Source organism: Rana temporaria, chromosome 8, assembly GCF_905171775.1.
Source record: "Rana temporaria chromosome 8, aRanTem1.1, whole genome shotgun sequence".
Taxonomy (NCBI): Eukaryota; Metazoa; Chordata; class Amphibia; order Anura; family Ranidae; genus Rana; species Rana temporaria.
This window is the reverse complement of record NC_053496.1, coordinates 161,963,827-161,985,787: the sequence shown is the minus strand read 5'-3', so window position 1 is coordinate 161,985,787 and position 21,961 is coordinate 161,963,827. Positions and strand designations below refer to the sequence as shown.

The 21,961-nt window shown below is 43.4% G+C and overlaps 1 protein-coding gene and 2 long non-coding RNA genes across 3 annotated transcripts in view; 1 reads left to right on the top strand and 2 right to left on the bottom strand.

Moving 5' to 3' along the window:
* Positions 1-21,961, top strand: part of LOC120909308 (membrane-spanning 4-domains subfamily A member 4D-like) — a 79,840-nt gene that overhangs the window by 53,003 nt on the left and 4,876 nt on the right. Inside the window, exon 6 of the mRNA XM_040321056.1 lies at positions 19,449-19,577. Coding sequence (XP_040176990.1) covers positions 19,449-19,577 — 129 coding nt within the window. The remainder of the gene's footprint in view (positions 1-19,448; positions 19,578-21,961) is intronic.
* On the bottom strand, positions 3,112-4,158 carry LOC120909319. The gene is made up of 3 exons (XR_005741245.1): positions 3,998-4,158; positions 3,852-3,914; positions 3,112-3,248 (listed from the first exon to the last, which is right to left on the bottom strand). It is a non-coding gene; the product is annotated as an uncharacterized LOC120909319 (long non-coding RNA).
* On the bottom strand, positions 5,490-6,536 carry LOC120909318. Its single transcript, XR_005741244.1, has 3 exons — positions 6,376-6,536; positions 6,230-6,292; positions 5,490-5,626 (listed from the first exon to the last, which is right to left on the bottom strand). It is a non-coding gene; the product is annotated as an uncharacterized LOC120909318 (long non-coding RNA).

Sequence of the window (21,961 nt, the reverse complement as noted above, 5' to 3'; positions counted from 1 at the left end):
GTGGGTCTGGCGCACACATACGCCGGCGCACATTAGCACTTACGTCGGCGTAACGTGTTATACGTCGACGTAAGTGCTTTGTGAATCTGGGCCTATATGTTTAATTTCTTTAATACATTAACCACTTCCATATCGGGCACTTGTACACCTTCCCACCCAGACCAATTTTTAGCTTTCAGCGCTGTTGCATTTTGAATGACAATTGCGCGGTCATGCTACACTGTACCCAAACAAAATTTTTATCATTTTGTACCCACAAATAGAGCTTTCTTTTGGTGGTATTTGATCACCTCTGGGATATTTATTTTCTGCAATAAAAATAAAAAAATGACCGAAAATTTAGAAAAAAATATGTTTTTTTTTGTTTCTGTTATAAAACATTGTAAATAAGTACGTTTTCTCCTTCACTGATGGTACTGCACTGACGGGCACTGATAAGGCGGCACTGATGGGCACCAATGAGGTGGCACTGATGTGTTGGCATTGATGGGCACTAATATGCGGCACTGATGGGCGGCACGGATGGGCACTGATAGGCGGCATGGATGGGCTTGGATAGGCGGCACGCATGGGCACGGATAGGTGGCACAGATGGGCACGGATAGGCGGCATGGCTGGGCACGGATAGGCGGCATGGACGGGCACGGATAGGCGGCACGGACGGGCACTGATAGGCGGCATGGATGGGCACTGATAGGTGGCACGGATGGGCATAGATGGGCACTATTGTATGTGTTGTACTAATGGATGCCAATCAGTGCCAAACAATGCCTGCCAATCAGTGATGCCCATTGTGGGCACTGATTGGCATCCATTGCGGCACTGATTGGCATCCATTTTTTGTGTCCTCCTCATCCCTGGTGGTCTAGGGTGGCATCCTTTTTTTATTATTTATTTTTTATTTCTGTGGTCTATATGGTCTAGTGGGCATCCCTGGTGGTCCAGTGGGCATCCTCTGGGGGGCTGTGCTGATGATCGATCAGCACAAACCCCCCCTTGTCACAGGAGCAGCCGATCGGCTCTCCTCTACTCGCGTCTGACAGACGCGAGTGAGGAAAAGCTGATTACCGGCATTCCCTATTTACATCGTGAACAGCCGTGATTGGACACGGCTGATCACGTGGTAAAGAGTCTCTGTGAGAGACTCTTTACCTTGATCGGTGTTGCAGGGTGTCAGACTGACACCCCGCAACAACGATCGCCGCGATGCGCGCCCCTGGGGCTCAGAATCCTGAGGACGTCATATGACGTCCGGTCAGGATTCTACAACCACTTTGCCGACGTCAATATGTCATTGGCGGGCGGCAAGTGGTTAATTACTAAAAAATAAGTACCGTATATACTCGAGTATAAGCTGACCTTTTTAGCACATTTATGCTGAAAAAGCCCCCCTTCTATTAGAGTGACGGTCTCCCGCTGTGTCAGTCTTAACTGCAGTCGGTGGCCATCCACTCTAACAAAGCCCCGCCTCCTCCTCGTCCATGATAGACGGAACACTGACCACTGATACAATGCTGGGAAACTGAATCAGTGTTTCTTCTATCACGGACGAGGAGGAGGCGGGGGGTCTGTTACAGTGGAAGACCGCCGACTGCAGTTGCATGACACATCGGGAGATCAAAAGGTACATGAGGCTGCAGATGGGCACAGTTGAGGCTGCAGGTGGGCACAGTTGAGGCTGCAGATGGGCATTGTTGACCCTCTTTTCCACTTACAGTAGCTGCTGCATTTGCCACCCTAGGCTTATACTCGAGTCAATACGTTTTCCCATTTTTTCGTAGTAAAATTAGGTGCCTCGGCTTATATTCGGGTCAGGTTATACTCGAGTATATACGGTATACTGATTGAAATAATTCGATATACTATACTACCAAAATGGACAAGGTTGGATATATGGGCTCTTTCACACAGTAATGTCCATTGCCACAGTTTTCGCTTGCTCAGAAGGGATCCATCTATTGATCCACACTGAGCCGGTGGATAACAGGTCCATCTCTGCTCACTGTGGAGAGACGGACCTGTCAGACCCTGTTCTCCTCTATGGGGGATCAGATGAAAACGGATCCGCCTGTCTGTTTCTAGCTGATTCGATCCGCCAGAAGTACATTACACGTTATCATAAGTATAACCCAATAACCATCCCATAATGGTTCAATAACCAGGTACAGTGGTCACAATATCAATCACATCTGCAAGAGATGATCAGACGGACAAAAACAATAGGTGACTTAATTAACAATGTGAGAAACACCTAAAAGGCACACTATGGGAGAGACCTACTTACAATAAACTCATTACAGCAGGGGACCCCAGACAGGTTGTGTTGAGCTGATGATATTAACATCTGCTATATATCTTACAGTGTGGAGTCTCTAGATCCAAACCAGCAATGGCTGCTTCAAATATGTATATGGGTCCTCCAGTTCCCAAAGTTGAGTCCATTCATAAGGGACTTATGGAATCTGTGACAAACACCAACCTTACCCCAGAGAAAGGCTAATCTTATGCAGACATTTCAATGAAGTTATTGGTCTCACATTTGACTCCTTTAATACACACAGAAAAATAAATTTCTTCCTTCTCCTTGGCAGTGCCTAGATGATACAGAAAAGGACTATACCTTCTGAAAAAAGGAAGGGTTCCCCAGTGGGGTTTTTAGGCAGCAAAAATTATATAAACAATTACAAAGACGTACCAATTTGTTGTAAAAAAGTAAAAAAATGTATTTAATAAGTACAAAGTCGTAAAATAATGAACTCTGGTACAGTTTATGCTGAGGACACATACATATGAGAATATAGCACCAAAATTACATGACACTGATCAACATGAATGGCTGATCTTCAGGTCAAGTTGTTACTGACGCGTTTCGACCCCCACATATGGGTCTTCTTCGGAGGAAAGGGTATATGATGCAAACTATAACAGAGAGTAAATATATGGTAATAAAATACATAGATACATAGTACAATTTAGGTGAAAAATAAAATTTAAAGTATATAGTTATCAACTCACAGATTGTGTTTCTCAGTTCTATTTGGACCAGAGTAAGGTTATAATCCTGAGGATCCCTAGTTACTTTTCTCCATACGGGTGGTTAGCACCCCCAAAAAGGCCTCAACGATGCCCCACAAGAGTGGCCTGCAGGGACCCACAGTATAACTGGGAAAAAATCCAAAAGTCCAGTCAGAGAGTGCGGGCCGGACAGGTGGAGGGGGAGCCCAGCAAAGCAATTGCCAGAGTGATGCCTATTAAGGAATTCAAATGTAAAGTAGTTTTAATACCAAAAACTATATGTTTAAAGTATAAAGATTGATTGACTTGTTGTACAAGTAGATGGCGCTAGACATGCACATTATGCTCATTATAATGATGCATATATAAAATGGGACTGTGATATGTCATAGGAATTTTAAATTAATATAAATATGCACAGGATATTTTAAATGTTATATGATATCATGAGTTAAGATTAATAACAATATCAAAATTATATAGAATTGTGAATTCAAAGGGAATTATATGTGTAACAGGGCGATAAAGATTACAATATAGGGCTAATAGTGGGTTGAGGTGCCAATATATATGATAATTATAATTAAATAGTGAAAGATATGTAATTAGTATAATATAATAAATATATATAGTTAATTAGTTGAATAAAAAATAAATAAATAAATAATAATGGTGTGTAATGGATGGGTGTGAGTAAGCATGTGCTAAAATAATTAAATTAATGTGAGAATAGTTGTATATAATGTGATAAAATAGTAGTAAGAATATTGGGATTAGTGCCAATGGGGTGAATAATGTTAAAAAAAAACACAATGTAAAGGATAGTAAAAAAATACCTTATTAAATGTTTAGAATATGAGTATGGAAACGATCTCCAGAGAGAGCAAGAAAAAGCGTATCTGGATGGGGAAATATATTATTGATTAGATTTAGTAGGCATAGGAAGGATAACTTTGTGCAGGATTTGAAAATGCAGCCTTACCCTATGTGTGGTGTGTCCAGCATAGTATGAAGATAGGATCACAGGCAGGTGTCAGGTATACACCCAGTCTATTTAAATATGTGCATGTCAGGTGTCAAGGATTTGGCAATCACTAATTGGCAAATGAATGCTCTGCTTGGGACATCCCCTCCCACATCTAGAGGTCCGCCCCCCCTATCCCAGCTGGAGCAAGGAATTAAGGTCAGATGACCCTCCCAGCTGTGGGTTCCTCAGCGTCAGTGAGGAAGGAAAAAAAAAAAAAAAAAAAAAAAAAAAACCCAGCCCTCTGCTGCGGTCGCGAGTGCCGCGGCAGCGTCACAAACGCGCGCAATGCGCATGCACGCGCGGGACGCCCACGGCACCAGGGAACGTCACTGACGCCGTCAGTGGGGAGGAAACACCTCCACAGTGGCGAGAATGTCGCCATCTTGTGGAGAGTAAAGAGAACACAGAGCCCTGAGTCTCCCCCTCCCCACTGAGAGGCCATGGAGAGAGCATGATAAAGAGGTACCTAGCGGGGAAGCGCCACCCAGCAGAGCTGTAACAAGGTCCTACAGGATAAAACAAAAGATAAATAATAAAAATTGGTATATATAAAGGTGGAATATTAGTAATGCTAGAAATGGACATGTATATGCCCATTAGAGCAAAAAGTGTATATATAATTGTTTATAACCAAGCAAACAATTGATAACAATAAATACCAAAAGGTATATATGGAACCCATGTTGGATATATGGTTATAGAGATTTCATGAGTATTTGGCAGTGCAGCAGTGGGTAGATAAGCAATATGCTTAAATATTTTGTTACGGGCATTTGTCAAACCCGCATGAACAAAAACAAGCAAATGCTAAGTACAGCCGCACAATGCCAATGCTCATATATTATACTTTCCTATGTCCATAAGGGGGATAGAATAGGTGTTTAGCCACCGGAAAATTATGTAAATGAAGGACGGACACAAAGGGGGGTAGGGAAAGTGCTGCTCACCCCTGTAAAGGTAATGAAAAAAGGAAGGGTTCCCCAGTGGGGTTTTTAGGCAGCAAAAATTATATAAACAATTACAAAGACGTACCAATTTGTTGTAAAAAAGTAAAAAAATGTATTTAATAAGTACAAAGTCGTAAAATAATGAACTCTGGTACAGTTTATGCTGAGGACACATACATATGAGAATATAGCACCAAAATTACATGACACTGATCAACATGAATGGCTGATCTTCAGGTCAAGTTGTTCCTGACGCGTTTCGACCCCCACATATGGGTCTTCTTCGGAGGAAAGGGTATATGATGCAAACTATAACAGAGAGTAAATATATGGTAATAAAATACATAGATACATAGTACAATTTAGGTGAAAAATAAATTTAAAGTATATAGTTATCAACTCACAGATTGTGTTTCTCAGTTCTATTTGGACCAGAGTAAGGTTATAATCCTGAGGATCCCTAGTTACTTTTCTCCATACGGGTGGTTAGCACCCCCAAAAAGGCCTCAACGATGCCCCACAAGAGTGGCCTGCAGGGACCCACAGTATAACTGGGAAAAAATCCAAAAGTCCAGTCAGAGAGTGCGGGCCGGACAGGTGGAGGGGGAGCCCAGCAAAGCAATTGCCAGAGTGATGCCTATTAAGGAATTCAAATGTAAAGTAGTTTTAATACCAAAAACTATATGTTTAAAGTATAAAGATTGATTGACTTGTTGTACAAGTAGATGGCGCTAGACATGCACATTATGCTCATTATAATGATGCATATATAAAATGGGACTGTGATATGTCATAGGAATTTTAAATTAATATAAATATGCACAGGATATTTTAAATGTTATATGATATCATGAGTTAAGATTAATAACAATATCAAAATTATATAGAATTGTGAATTCAAAGGGAATTATATGTGTAACAGGGCGATAAAGATTACAATATAGGGCTAATAGTGGGTTGAGGTGCCAATATATATGATAATTATAATTAAATAGTGAAAGATATGTAATTAGTATAATATAATAAATATATATAGTTAATTAGTTGAATAAAAAATAAATGAATAAATAATAATGGTGTGTAATGGATGGGTGTGAGTAAGCATGTGCTAAAATAATTAAATTAATGTGAGAATAGTTGTATATAATGTGATAAAATAGTAGTAAGAATATTGGGATTAGTGCCAATGGGGTGAATAATGTTAAAAAAAAACACAATGTAAAGGATAGTAAAAAAATACCTTATTAAATGTTTAGAATATGAGTATGGAAACGATCTCCAGAGAGAGCAAGAAAAAGCGTATCTGGATGGGGAAATATATTATTGATTAGATTTAGTAGGCATAGGAAGGATAACTTTGTGCAGGATTTGAAAATGCAGCCTTACCCTATGTGTGGTGTGTCCAGCATAGTATGAAGATAGGATCACAGGCAGGTGTCAGGTATACACCCAGTCTATTTAAATATGTGCATGTCAGGTGTCAAGGATTTGGCAATCACTAATTGGCAAATGAATGCTCTGCTTGGGACATCCCCTCCCACATCTAGAGGTCCGCCCCCCCTATCCCAGCTGGAGCAAGGAATTAAGGTCAGATGACCCTCCCAGCTGTGGGTTCCTCAGCGTCAGTGAGGAAGGAAAAAAAAAAAAAAAAAAAAAAAAAAAAACAGCCCTCTGCTGCGGTCGCGAGTGCCGCGGCAGCGTCACAAACGCGCGCAATGCGCATGCACGCGCGGGACGCCCACGGCACCAGGGAACGTCACTGACGCCGTCAGTGGGGAGGAAACACCTCCACAGTGGCGAGAATGTCGCCATCTTGTGGAGAGTAAAGAGAACACAGAGCCCTGAGTCTCCCCCTCCCCACTGAGAGGCCATGGAGAGAGCATGATAAAGAGGTACCTAGCGGGGAAGCGCCACCCAGCAGAGCTGTAACAAGGTCCTACAGGATAAAACAAAAGATAAATAATAAAAATTGGTATATATAAAGGTGGAATATTAGTAATGCTAGAAATGGACATGTATATGCCCATTAGAGCAAAAAGTGTATATATAATTGTTTATAACCAAGCAAACAATTGATAACAATAAATACCAAAAGGTATATATGGAACCCATGTTGGATATATGGTTATAGAGATTTCATGAGTATTTGGCAGTGCAGCAGTGGGTAGATAAGCAATATGCTTAAATATTTTGTTACGGGCATTTGTCAAACCCGCATGAACAAAAACAAGCAAATGCTAAGTACAGCCGCACAATGCCAATGCTCATATATTATACTTTCCTATGTCCATAAGGGGGATAGAATAGGTGTTTAGCCACCGGAAAATTATGTAAATGAAGGACGGACACAAAGGGGGGTAGGGAAAGTGCTGCTCACCCCTGTAAAGGTAATGAAAAAAGGAAGGGTTCCCCAGTGGGGTTTTTAGGCAGCAAAAATTATATAAACAATTACAAAGACGTACCAATTTGTTGTAAAAAAGTAAAAAAATGTATTTAATAAGTACAAAGTCGTAAAATAATGAACTCTGGTACAGTTTATGCTGAGGACACATACATATGAGAATATAGCACCAAAATTACATGACACTGATCAACATGAATGGCTGATCTTCAGGTCAAGTTGTTCCTGACGCGTTTCGACCCCCACATATGGGTCTTCTTCGGAGGAAAGGGTATATGATGCAAACTATAACAGAGAGTAAATATATGGTAATAAAATACATAGATACATAGTACAATTTAGGTGAAAAATAAATTTAAAGTATATAGTTATCAACTCACAGATTGTGTTTCTCAGTTCTATTTGGACCAGAGTAAGGTTATAATCCTGAGGATCCCTAGTTACTTTTCTCCATACGGGTGGTTAGCACCCCCAAAAAGGCCTCAACGATGCCCCACAAGAGTGGCCTGCAGGGACCCACAGTATAACTGGGAAAAAATCCAAAAGTGTACTTATTAAATACACATTTTTTTACTTTTTTACAACAAATTGGTACGTCTTTGTAATTGTTTATATAATTTTTGCTGCCTAAAAACCCCACTGGGGAACCCTTCCTTTTTTCATTACCTTTACAGGGGTGAGCAGCACTTTCCCTACCCCCCTTTGTGTCCGTCCTTCATTTACAGGACTATACCTTCTAATCCCATACTTCAAAATGTATCTTTTTCTGGTCAACAAATATCTTCTACCATTTATCAGTGATACCCACATTGGATCTATCACATTGTCTGACCATGTCCCAGCCAGGGGTGCATCCAGAGTCTAATCTCTAATGTCAGGGTAATTGAAGTGCAATATTTCTATTAGTACATTGTAATATAAAAGGAAATTGTTCAACTCACCACAATGCAGAATCAGTGGGAGCCCTAAATGTGTGACACTTGCCACTGTCGCCTACCACCAGATGTGGATTGTCACTTGCCACCGTCGCCTACCACCAGATGTGGATTGTCACTTGCCACCATCGCCTGCCGCCAGATGCAGATTGTCACTTGCCACTGTCGCCTGTCATCAGATGTGGATTGTCACTTGGCACGTCGACTGTCATCAGATGCAGCTTGTCACTTGCCACCATCGCCTGCCACCAGATGCAGCTTGCCACTGTCACTTGCCACCAGATACATCTTGTCACTTGCCACCATTGCCTGCCACCAGATGCAGCATGTCACTTGCCACTGTTGCCTGCTACCAGATGCGGATTGTCACCTGCCACCAGATGCGGATCGTGACTTGGCACATGACCTGCCACCAGGTGCAGATTGACACTTGCTACGTCACCTGTCATCAGATGCAGATTGTCACTTGCCACAACGCCTGTCATCAGAAGCAGCTTGTCATTTGCCAAATAACGCCTGTCATCAGATGCGGATTGTCACTTGCCAGTGGCCAGTGACAGTGTCCCTGTTGTCCCAGAGCTCAGCAGCCTGCCTGCCTTCTCCCTCACCCGCCGGCCTGCTAAGTCACCTGACAGCCTGCTCACTATTTTCTCGGGGGGGGGGGGGGGGGCGTCTGCCCCTGATGTGGACAGCTTTACCCTGGATGCCTGCATACTTAGATGTGCCTCTTTCAATCACCAACCATGTGAGTTGCTAAATGTTGTACCTTCATTAAATGTAACCAGGGCTTTTTTTCAGCGGGACCGCGGGGGAACGCATTTCCGGCACCTTTTGAACTGACTCTACGTAATAGCAAGGGATGTTGGGGTGTGCTGCAGGGTATTCATACTCACTGCTGAGGATCTATTTTTGCAGGGGGGTTCTATTGTTGCTGGTGGGGGACCTATTGTTTCTAGCGGGGTCTTATGTTGCTGGGGGGGGGGTCAGTTGTTGCTGAAAGAGATCTACTGTTGGGGGAGGGGTCTATTGTTGATGGCAGCCAGAGAGTCTATTAATGCTGGCTGTATGGAGATCTCTTGATACTGCCGTGAGTCTATTGTTGCTGGTGGGGAAATTTTGTTGTGTGTGGTCCATTGTTGTTAGGGGGGTCTATTGTTGCTGGCTGCAGGGGATCTATTTTACTGCTTTTCTTGATATCATTACCAAATTCCATATAAATTACTTAGCACCACAAAATGATACTTGGTTCTATATTGTCTAAAAGGGGCGGTACTGGGAGGTGGGTAGGGGGCGGAGAAAGGGGGAGACTCGGAAAGGGGGAGTTCCTGCACCTATTGTCTGAGAAAAAAAGCCCTGAATGTAACCATATTGCTACACTTAGAAGCGCTGCTCTTCTCTTTATACTCTGTAGCTACTGCTGGATTTTACTTCTAATCCGCTTGTGGAGGCTTCCATTTGTGGATGGACTTTTTATGGTTACACAACCCAATCACATTGCTATAATCTTTTTATATGGACTATAAACCGAAGGACTTATGAATAAATGGTTGCGGAACAAATGATTTGAGTTTCCATTTTTTCTTTGCTTTGATATACAAGTGCTTTGGATTACAAGCATGCTTCCGGAAAAAAATGATGCTCGCAATCCAGCTTCTATCAAACTTTTAGTATCTTCAGCGTATAAACCCCAGTTTATTTGGAGGTAACTACATCCCTGCTTACCCATCTTTCTTACTGGGAAAAGATCAAGTCTGAGATAATTGTATTCTTTTGAATCAATGTTAGTTCTGTATCAGATGCTGCAACCTGCAACATTGTGGAACACACATAAAGCTTTTATTAGAGGTCTGCTTCTCAAAATTAGTGCCTAGGAGAATAAACTCTGGTGAAATACTCAATGAAACAAAGCAAGCCACTCCAGGTGAGTGAATCTCCAGTTAATCCCCAAAGACGGCTGCACTTTCAAATATTCTCTCTGTTGAAGCTTCAAGTGAAAGGTGGTTAATGGATGGAGCAGGAGACAAAGCGGTAGTTGCGTTTCGCACTGATGTTAGCGCTTGGTCATTATAGATTGGAACTAGTCATCATCACAATCACCTACATACCGCTAGAATGTGTCATCATTAGGTTACAGGTGAACTAGCTAATTAAAGTGGTTGTAAACCCTGTTACACCACTTTTACCTACAGGTAAGCCTTTCTATAGGCTTACCTTGATATTCAGTATACATCATCGCGCATGCACACTGAAAAAACGAGCCACTGGTGCTGTTTCTTCAGGAGTCGTGCTGTGACAGGCGGCGTCATCGTGGCTCCGGCGAATCAAAGGAACGGAGCTGCGAACCCGGAAGTAACTTCGGTGAAAGATGTCCGTGCTGTACTCTGCTGGGAGAGCTTTCTTGTCGAGAAAACCATGCTTGTGTAAGAGGCTTTGAGGTTTCTCGTTGGGAAAACTGCCCAGAATCTCGACGAGAAAAATAGAGATCCTGCTCTCTATTTTCCTCGTCAGGATTCTCTGCAGTGTTTTTCTGCCGAGAAACCCGAGCGTGTGTATACTTACCTGCCTCCATGGAAACCTGTGCATGCTTGAAATGACTTTGATGCATGCGCGGTAGCTTCCAAGGGCAGTGTAGGGTGTAGCAAGATGGCGGCGACTGCATCGAATGGGACAAGCGCATGCTCGTCGTAGTCAATGACGTCACCGTGTTCTCGCCATTCAAAAGAATCTCGTCAGGAAAATCCTGGCCATGTGTACGAGGCTTTAGTGGCAGCAGACTGGATAGTGTATGCAGCAAACCTGGATGTGACTCACCTTGTTCAAAAATTACCCTCCAGTGGTAATCATCAAATATATGTCATCCCATGCAGACAAAAGGAGATTAAATACTGTTTTGATGTACTGCGCAATAAGGTTTATCTACTTTTGTCTGCATGGGATGACATATATTTGATTATTACCGCTGGAGGGTAATTTTTGAACAAGGAGAGTCACAACCAGGTTTTGCTGCATCCACTATCCATGGATGCACATGTGGAATGTGCACCATCTGCTGCTACACTGGGGGCATTTTTAGCACAAAAAATGTGCTGAAAATGTTGGCTTATACTCAAGTATATACGGTACTCTATCGACAGCACAGAAAAATATCTCCAACTCCAAACTATTCTGGAATGACATTGCACTGTGCTGGGATTTGATAAAGTATTATGAAGACTCTCTCTGCAAAGGCATTTTCTTTTTCTATTGTCTACTCCTCAAACAGGCTTCCCAAAATAAATTACCGTTGATGACCTATTGGGAAGACCTCTTCCATTTCTCGATTCCTACCACCCAACGGTACTCAACATTTGCAAAACTTTGACAATTTTCTAAATGCCTCTCACATTGGGAATTGCTCCCAAAAAATTCCACAGGTGGTATTACAATCCTTCCAGACTCACCTCCATTTTCCCAAATCATTTGCCAAACTGTTGGCGCGACTGTGGTCAATGTGGCACCCCTGTACCACACCTGGTGGACTTGCCTGGTTCTCATTACATTCTGGAGTGATGCTAATAAGTTCAATGGCTCTGTCATCCACATCCCTTTTCTTATTTTCTCATGCCTAGCCCTACTTTTGAGTGGGAATAACCGACATGCCTCAACCCTTGCAAGGAGATGGAAATCTACAAACCCACTATACCTCTAGGATATTATCCAAATTATTAATGACCATTTGCTAATGGAGCACCAATTTGCCAAAGTCCAACTTCAACTCCACAGATTTATGCGACACTGGGCCTAACAATAGCAGAATTTCTTCCCTTTAAGTGAAATACTGAGTTTGACCCCCTTTTGTCTTCAGAACGGCTTAAAACCAAGGTTTTACTGTACGCTGTAATCATAAAGGGATGGACATGGTGAGCAACAATACTCAGGTAGGCCCTAGCTTTTAGTTGATGCTCAATTGGTACAAAGGGGCCCAAAGTGTGGCAATAAATATCCCCCACACCACCAGCCTGAACCGCTGATACAAAGCAGGATGGATCCATGCTTTGATGTTCTTTACGCCAAATTCTGACCCTACCATCTAAATGTCACAGCTGAAATCGAGACTTATCAGACCAGGCAACAATTTTACAATCTTCTATTGTCTAATTTTGGTGAGCCTGTGCAAATTGTTGTCTCAGTGTCCTGTTCTTCAATGTGTTGTGTGTTTAGAGATGGTATTCTGCATACCTTGGTTGTAATGCATGGTTATTTGAGTTACTGTTGCCTTTCTATCATCTCAAACCAGTCTGTCCATTCTCCTCTGACATCAACATGGCATTTTCGTCAACACAACTGCCACTCCCTGGATATTTTCTAATTTTTGAACAATTCTCTGTAAACCCTAGAGATGGCTGTGCGTGAAAATCCCAGTAGATCATCAGTTTTTGAAATACTCTGAACATGGCATGGTTGTTGGTGCCAGGCGTGCTGGTCTAAGTCAGTTAAATCTCCTTTCTTCCCCATTCTGATGCTCGGATTGAACTTCAAAAAGTCGTTTTCACCACGTCAAGATGCCTAAATACATTGTGCTGCTGCCATGTGATTGGTTGTTTAGCAATTTGTGTTACCAAAGCAATTGAACAGGTGCACCTAATAAAAGTTCCTGGCGAGTGTATGTTTTTGTATTTTTTAGGTCCTTTGATGTTATTCCTGCTTGGGGTGGAGGGTCATATGGTGGTGGCTGTAAGTGGGGGCATGGTGGATAGGGAGGGGGTGGTGAGGGGATTTGTTTTGCAAAAAGAAATCAGACAGGACCTTGGAGGATGGGGAGGGGAGAGAAGAGGCAGTGGAACCAGGTGTTGGAGGAGGGAGAGAGAAGAGGCAAGTAGATCAGACTCTGGAAGAAGGGAAAAGATGGTGTAATGAGACTGGATTGTGAAAGCAGTCTTTATTGTTCCTTCAAAATCAGGCAAACAGCTTTCTTCAGAAAAGCAAATACTAACAGTCCCTATTCTGGTATATTGCAAATAAGATTACGGCTCATCGCCGGTATACCAATCCCACGACTGAGCCAAGGTTCCTGTCTGCTGAACTCCTGTGGCTATTCCTGTACCCTGAAGCAGACACACTATAATATAAAACACACAAAATACAGGCATTACTCAAGTTATCCAACAGGTGGCATCCTTCTGATAGAAGATTGTGTAGCACGGGCATTACTCAAGGTATCCAACAGGTGGCATCCTTCTGATGGTACTCAATGGAGATATATGGAGGGTGGGTAAAGTAGCTGCTCCCAGTGAACTGTCTTCTCAGTAGATGTAAAAATATGGTGGCAAAAAAACATAAACCAAGGGGAGATTGGGCTAGTGTAGTATTTTTTAAATAAAATGATACATGATAAAAAATGCACTCAAAAACTTCCAGCAATTGGCATTGTATCATTGGGTCCAATGGATAGTCAGTTCTGAATGATCATAGATCACAAGTGTCAAACACAAGGCCTGCGGGCCGAATCTGGCCCTCCAAGCCATTTCACATTTCATGTGGCCCTCGCACCTCTCCTGCAGCTGTAGGAGAGCTCCAGCTCCCCACTGGTCCTACTCCTGCTTTCAAGCAATGCATCCGGCTTCTTCCCAGCAGCAGCATAAGGAAAGGGAGGTGCACTGTGATGTAAGAGAGTGGGCGACTCAACTTCTGATGGTGGGGTGGCTCTCGACATTAATGTAAAGGGGAGGGAATGCGTTGGACATCTAATCTTACAGATACAACCGGCCCTTTTGAGGGCAATCATAATGCTGATGCGGCCCACAATGAAATTGAGTTTGACACCCCTGTCATAGATGTATAGGTATGCCAAGAAACACTATAGTCTCTCTTTTACAAAATATTTATGGAGATTTTCAAAAATAACTTACAACACAAGATCTCAATACAAAAGGTAATATTTAAAGGAGTAGCAAAAAAAAAAAAAAAAACGAAATAATATATAATACAATTCAATATGGGCCAAGCAGTCAATAATGGCGAGAGCAGTGCAACACAAAACAGCTATTGGTACAATAAGGGCCGAAAAGACCACAAAACCAGGCTTTAAATATACAGCTCTGCAGGAGTATTTAAACTTGCGGGGTCTCCATCTCGTGATTGATCGGGGCCACAGCAACCTTAAGGAGGAGATCGTATTAACCCTTTCAATGAACTGGCCCACAAGATCCCAAAATAATATTTAAAAAAAACACAGCAGATGAGGAGAAAGAAGAGGAGGGGGAAGAAGAGAAAGGCGGGAAGGTCCCATGGGAGACCACCACATAGCCACAACAAGAGTTTTATCAGCGTCCCCAGGTTGAAAGCACAGAACGTTCTAGGTGCAAATCAAAATTGTGTGTGAGCCATAGCTCCCACACGTTCAAAAATTGGGAATGCATGCAACCAATATGAGGTGAGCTTCTTTTGCACCATGAGTGGATGCTTAACCTCCACTATGTTGAGGAACTGTTGCCACCAGGAAAATGGCATTCAGGAGAAAACAAAGCCCTCCCATCTCCGCTGGTGTTTGGTCAGAGTTACTATAGGTTTATGTTATTAAGCTTCCCACAGGTTATGCGCCAGGGACACAGCCAGGACAGTTCTAATCAAGACATACATGAGACTAGAAACAGATTCCTTTAGGGCAAGTCTAGAAAATGTGAAGTAAGGCACCCCGCTCCCTACAGCCCCAAAAACACATTGGGGATGCGTTAGGCGCACACTGGGGCACACTTTCAGGAGTCATATGCCAACAACACTACGATTTGTCTCTCATAGTCTAAAAACCAAGAAGTGTTTCTTGGCATTATTATTGTCACAATCAGGCGTCGGGCTTGAAGACCAATTGCTATAGCAGTGGCAGGACAAGCATACAGGCAGTCACTTCTGGCAGATGACACAGTCTCCCCTGAGGTGCAGAGTTTAAGTACTAGCTGGTATTCCCCAGAGCTCCTGATGATGGAGATGGATTTAGCTGCAAGATAGTATAGTACCAGGTCGCGGTCCTCAAGTTTTCCCCACCAGGGTGTGAGCAAGCCAGGGTCCAATAGCGGACAAACAGACATGAAACAGCAGCGTGGTCAGTAAACAAGCCAAGGGATCAAACCAGAGTGGCTGCAGGTTGGGATCAAGCAGTAGAGTAGTCAAAGAACAGGCCGAGGGTCAAACACAGGTGGTTGCAGATTGGGATCAGGCAGTAGAGTAGTCCAGGAACAGGCCGAGGGTCAAACACGGGTGGTTGCAGGTTCAGATGGCAGCAGGAAAGACAACAGCAAGGCACTGGCAGGGAAGGCACAATAACCTGGCAAAGAGGAAGTGCTGAGACACGGCTTTTATAGGAAGTTCATGGGAGGAGCAAGGGGTTCAAAGTTCAACAGCAATTAAGACACAAGGCGGGTTGTCCAACGGATCAGATAGGTTTGTCCAGCAGATCAGGCAGGGAACTGTCCAGCATCCCAGATAGCTCAGTGGGAAGAGACAATGCCAGACACAGAAGAGGTCCCAGGTTCTGACAATTATCCACCTATGATCATTCAGGGTTGACTATTCATTGGGACCCATGAAATGATGCCAACTCCTGGAAGTTTTTGGCATGTTGTATTGCCTGTTGCTTTACTTACCACATGTAAGTACATTTTTACCATTTATCTTTTTATTTCATAAATAATACTACACTTAGGGCAGCCCACTCTCCCTTTGGTTTGTGGAAAATATAAGGTAGTAAAGTTTGTTGGTGTTTCATGGGTTGCGTGCAGTTTATTGGGTATCTATTTACTGGGCACAACCTCATATTTTATATCTGATCAAATATTGGATAATTTATAGTGTTTTTGTACCCTAATATTACCTTCCTAAACAGTTGCACTAATATCATATGACAAAATATTGGAACTACCACTATTTTACTCTCTAGGGTGTCTGCTTTTAGAAACTAGACAAGGAAGAAGCCCCTTAGATTGATGGCATTATGTGGGCCCAAAGTGTACAAAGAAAGTAGCAAGACATATATGTAAAAAGCGGTATTTAAAATGTTATTGTTGCAACAAATTTAAAAGAAGAAGCAAAGAATGGCTGGTGTAACGGCTGAAACATCAAGAAGGCAAGAAACACAGATACAGAAAATTCCACATATGTTGTTGGTATCATAGTAGAGACACGACTGCTACATACATGTAGCGGTACCCTCATTGGGGCTGCTGATTGACTCTATACCCCATAGGCTATCCCGACTCTGCAGGTTATCTCTTACCTCTGACACCTTGGGTTCCATTTTTGATGGACTCATAATAAACCGTAATACTCTTAGGCAGATGTGCTTAACCACTTAAAGAATGTTTACTAGACAAGAATAAAACAGTTATTATGCAAACATAAATGACAGATCACAGATTTCTAGAAAAGGCAAAGCAACACCTTCAATTAAATGCTGTTTACTCACTATAATCAATTACCATATAGCGAAGGTAAATGTGAGTAGGTCTGCAGTGGAGAAAATCCCCAATACCTGTATTGGGATCCCTCTCCACCTAGGCCCACACACACACACACCAAAAACAAACAAAGCAGCAAGAACAGTGCAAAACAATCACATTAAGTGCTAGAAGCTTATGTTATCAAATGTCTCCCTCTAAAGGGCAGTTCAGTATTACTGTAACCATATGTGTTGAACTTGATGAATAACCAAAGTAATGGCTGTTCCAATTGGTCTCAGTCTCTCTTCAGCTAGCTCTGTTGGTGCACTTAATTGTAATCCACAGGTGAAAAAGAATGATAACTGTGAGAATATATGTGCTTGTAAAAGAACCGCAAACTCTGTCAATCCGGCTGCACAGACACTCAGATGTAATAGACTTCTATCCGTAGCACTACAGGTGTCAGTAAACATAGTCTGGATAACAGGAAAACACTTCTCTCTTTCCAATCAACTACTTGGTAGGCAAGTGCCTGCTCACCGCTATGGATCCTCAGCCCACTGGTATGCTCCGTCCGGAACTCCCTTGAGGATGTCTCTGGAAGAAAGATGGCGCCAGCACACAGCGCACCCGCTTCCCGGGTGTTGACGGGCAGGTAGCTTCAAATGCTATGAAGCGCGGGCCGATCTGCCTGTCCAGCGGGACAGGGCCGTCCTTCAGCGATCCCTCTGTGGCGATTGCTCCGGCTCTCTGCTGTAGGCCGCAGGCCTTAACTCTCAGGCCCCATACTCACGACCAAACATGTCTGCTGAAACTGGCCCGCAGGCCAGTTTCAGCAGACATGTTTGGTCGTGTGTGGGCGCGAGCGGGCCGAATTCCAGCAAACATTTGCCCGCCGGGCCTTTTCCCAGCAGACAAATATTCCTGGACTTGTTTTAAAACAGCCCGCTGGAATTCAGCCCGCTCGGACATGTACGGTCGTCAGTACAGACCTACCGTACATGTCCAGGCGCCCGCCGTCCCTCGCATGCGTCGAATGACTTCGACGCATGCGTGGAAGCATTTTAAAGGCGGGCCGCCCACGTCGCCGCGTCATTGTCGCGGCGACACCGCGTCATCGACGCGGCGACACCGCGGACACGCCCCGCGTATTGTTTACGCGCGGACTTCTGTACGATGGTGTGTACAACCATCGTACAGAAGCCCTCTGGCAGACATGTATGGTGAAAACGGTCCGATGGACCGCTTTCACCATACATGTTTGTCCGTGTGTACCCGGCCTCAGTCATTCACGCAGACCTCCTGCTGGAAGTTGAAAGGGTGTGCAGAAAAGCCTAACTGCTGCCTGGCTTGTCCTTTTATCTGGTTGCCCAACAGGCTGTGCAATGGCATGTTGCATCCTGGTAACACAGTGGCATTGTGGGTTTGTAGTCTTCAAATTAACTTATGGCAAAGAGTCCCTTCCTCATAAAACTAACCATCCCACAATGCACCTCAGTTCAATTGTAAACCTAGAAAGAAAACACTGTAATAACGTTAAGTGGTCACGAGAGGGAGACAACCCTTTACCAAATAAACAATACATAACGATTTCAGTAGCTATCCTCTGGCTACACACACAATGGCTGACGTGTTTTAGAATAATGATTCCTTCTTCAGGGGGTTAGTAGCAGTAAGGTAAGTATCTGTTCTATAAAAAAAAAAAAGAATATATAAGTACAGACAAATACATACAAAAATATATCCATGAAAACTGCAAATACATACAGTAGCAGAGAACTTTCTTCCTATATATACAGTATGTATAATACTATACCTTTACATGTCCGTGTAAGGCGAAAGGCATCTATACAACATGCAAACAGATTTAAACCCAACAACAGCATTCATCACAGCAGCAGGAAGACAGATAAACCCAAATACACAGAGGGAAACTCAAAGTAAGGACCAAATGAGGTCACATCATGCATGGCCACCATAGGACCACAAGGAGTCTGGTGAAGAAAAGGGGGAGTGAAAATATGAGGGGAATCAACAATGTCTGAGTATAAAAACTCATGCTCAATAAACTAATAAATACACATGTTGTAACCGTATAGGAGCACAATACTTATGTGTTGTAAAAGGCAAAAGTTATATAGATTGGAACTAAAATCAATATAAGACATGCAACTATTACATATAAAGAGGCTGCATATCCTGTCAGGTGCCTAATACTAAGACATAGCAGAAAAGCCTGTTAAGGCATAAATAAAAGTGCCACAACAGATGTACATAAAAGTATGGTCAAGACATATATAAATTGCACTCAAATAAGTCTCTATTACTCACAAAAACAGGGTACAAACACACTGGGGCCAAAGAGGAGAGGGGGGGGGGGGTTACCGATATGAGGTAGTTCTAATGCAGGGTGGATGGGCCCAAAATGGCCTTCTCTGTTTGTGTCCAGGGTGGATGGGAGCATGATCGGCTCTCCCATAAAGCCTGCCAGGGAGAGATTTGCCGCCAGGCGGCTTCCCTGGCACTTCCTTTGCGACCGGCATGCGTTCCAGCACATCACACATCGCATGTTCACCGACACGCGTAGGGAGATAGAGACACAGTGAGAAGATTTCTGGCATCCTGTAAAATATATAAATAAACTACAAACTAAAAATTCCCTAAAAGAATAAACCACTAATTTACTAACATTTTTTTTTCTTTTTTTAACAGGATGGTGGTTTTGCTGTTCTTTCTCTACTGCTCCTGATGAATTTGCTGATCTTCTGTGTCACAGTTTCCACCTCTGTTTTTGATTGTCGGTCTCTTTCAAAAGTACAGTCAGGTCAACCAGTCACCCAGGTAAGAGACATACAAGATTACTGTAAAAAAGTGTCAAGTCAAGGCACCAGAAAGGTCTAACATCCACCATCTTTCGAAGAAAAACATTTGCTTTGAGATCCTCGTCACAGCTCTCCTCTGTGGCCTTAGCTAGTATTGTGTTTAGCCATCACCCTGCTCTAGGTACTTAAGCCTCGTACACACGACAGTTTTTTCCGACGGGAAAACTGCTATGAGAGGTTTTTGTTGGGAATTCTGACCGTGTGTATGCTCCATCGCAGTTTTTACGACGGGAAAACTGCCAGGCAAGAAAAAGAGATCAGGATCTCTTTTTTCCCACCAGGCCAAAAATCCGAGCGGGAAAACCGTTCGTCTGTATGGTTTTCCGACGGGCAGAAAACCACACATGCTCAGAATCAAGTATTAGACAGGAGCGCTCTTTCTGGTAAAACTAGCGTTCGTAATGGTGATAGCACATTCGTCACGCTGTAACGGACAGAAAAGCACAAAGACTGAAAAGCGCGAATTTTACTAACACAGGGATCAGCAAAAGCAGCCCAAAGGGTGGGGCCGTTGGAATGGAACTTCCCCTTTTATAGTGCGTCATACGTGTTGTATGTCACCGCGCTTTGGATGGGCGGACTTTTGTCTGAAAGTGTGTATGCAAGGCAGCCTGAGAGGAATTCTGTCAGGAAAATTTTTATTTATTTTTATCCTACGGAAAAAACAGTCGCGTGTACTAGGCATAATGAGTGATAAACAACACAGGGGCCAGGCGCATGAATGTAATCAAAGTTGCCCATAATTGACTAGTAATGTACGTCGACCGCAGCTCCCAAACTCAAGAGACCAGCTGAGATAGATTAGAAAATTTTCCGTGATTTAGTAGAAGCAAACAATGGAATTAAAAGTTTAGATCTTTAATGGTAACAATATCAAAAAATTACAAACATTTATTCCTGGCAACCCTGCCTGTTAGAGAGAGGACTAGCCATAATTGAAAGGTTCCCGACGAGGAGGAACAAGACAGCCAGGTCACATTCTGCTCTCTGAACAGACAATCTGACTGATAACTCTTCACATTACTGTAAACCGTGCACCCAGTTGGGCAGCCTTCCCACAGGGCTTCTTGAATTTCTGCTTTAATATTTTAAAGGGGTTGTACAGAGTATTATTTTTTTCTAAATAACAAACATGTCATACTTACCTCCACTGTGCAGCTTGTTTTGCACAGAGTGTCCCCGAACCTGGTCTTCTGGGGTCACTCGGCGGCTGTCTCGGCTCTTCTCCGCAAGAACTCAACACCTTCATGCAAGCAAGCTTGCATGGTGTTAAGTTCCTGCGGGTGCGCTCCCATTAAACAGCCAGCGGCTATTGCCGCTCCCTGTATCCCTCAGCCCCGCCCCCGGCGCGCTACGTCATTGAATGTGATTGACAGCAGTGCGAGCCTATGGCTGCGCTGTTTTCAATCCATCCAGTGTAGCCAATCAACGGCCAGGCTCAGAAACGAGGAGGATGACGAGGGCAAGCGCAGGACTTTTGATGGCTCAGGTAAGTAAAGGTGAAAAAACTTTTACCTTTACAACCCCTTTAAGTTCTTTACTGCACCTGACAGTGTTAAATTATTATTGACACACCACGCTGTACTCCACCTTCATCACAGACAAAACAAAAACTTTTTTTAGCAGGATGAGGTCCATGAATTTCTGATCTGATGAAAGCTCCCTTACCTTTCTATGAGTATCACAGGCAGAGGAAACAACCCCCCCCCCCCCCCCAATGTGGTCACAGATGGAAATTAGATCCTGGTAGGACCTACCTCTGCCCCACTCCAAAGTAAATGTTATATGTTAGGCTTTAAGGGCCAGATTCTCAGTCAGCCGCGTATCTTTGCCCGGGCGTAACATATCCGATTTACGTTACGCCTCCGCAACTTAGACGGGCAAGTGCTGTATTCTCAAAGCACTTGCTCCGTAAGTTGCGGCGGCGTAGCGTAAATCGGCCGGCGTAAGCCCGCCTAATTCAAATTTGAATCAGGGTGGCGTGTTTTATGTAAAACTACTGTGACCCGACGTGATTGACGTTTTTGCGGAACGGCGCATTCGCCGTCCGTGGAATTTCCCAGTGTGCATTGCTCCAAAGTACGCCGCAAGGACGTCATTGGTTTCGACGTGAACGTAAATGACGTTCAGCCCCATTCACGGACGACTTACGCAAACGACGTAACTTTTAAAAATTTCGACGCGGGAACGACGGCCATACTTAACATTGGTACGCCGCACTTATGCCTCATATAGCAGGGGCAACTATACGCCGGGAAAACGTTGTAACTTTACTGCGTCGGCCGCGCGTACGTTCGGGAATTCGCGTATCTAGCTAATTTGCATACTCGACGTGGAACTTGA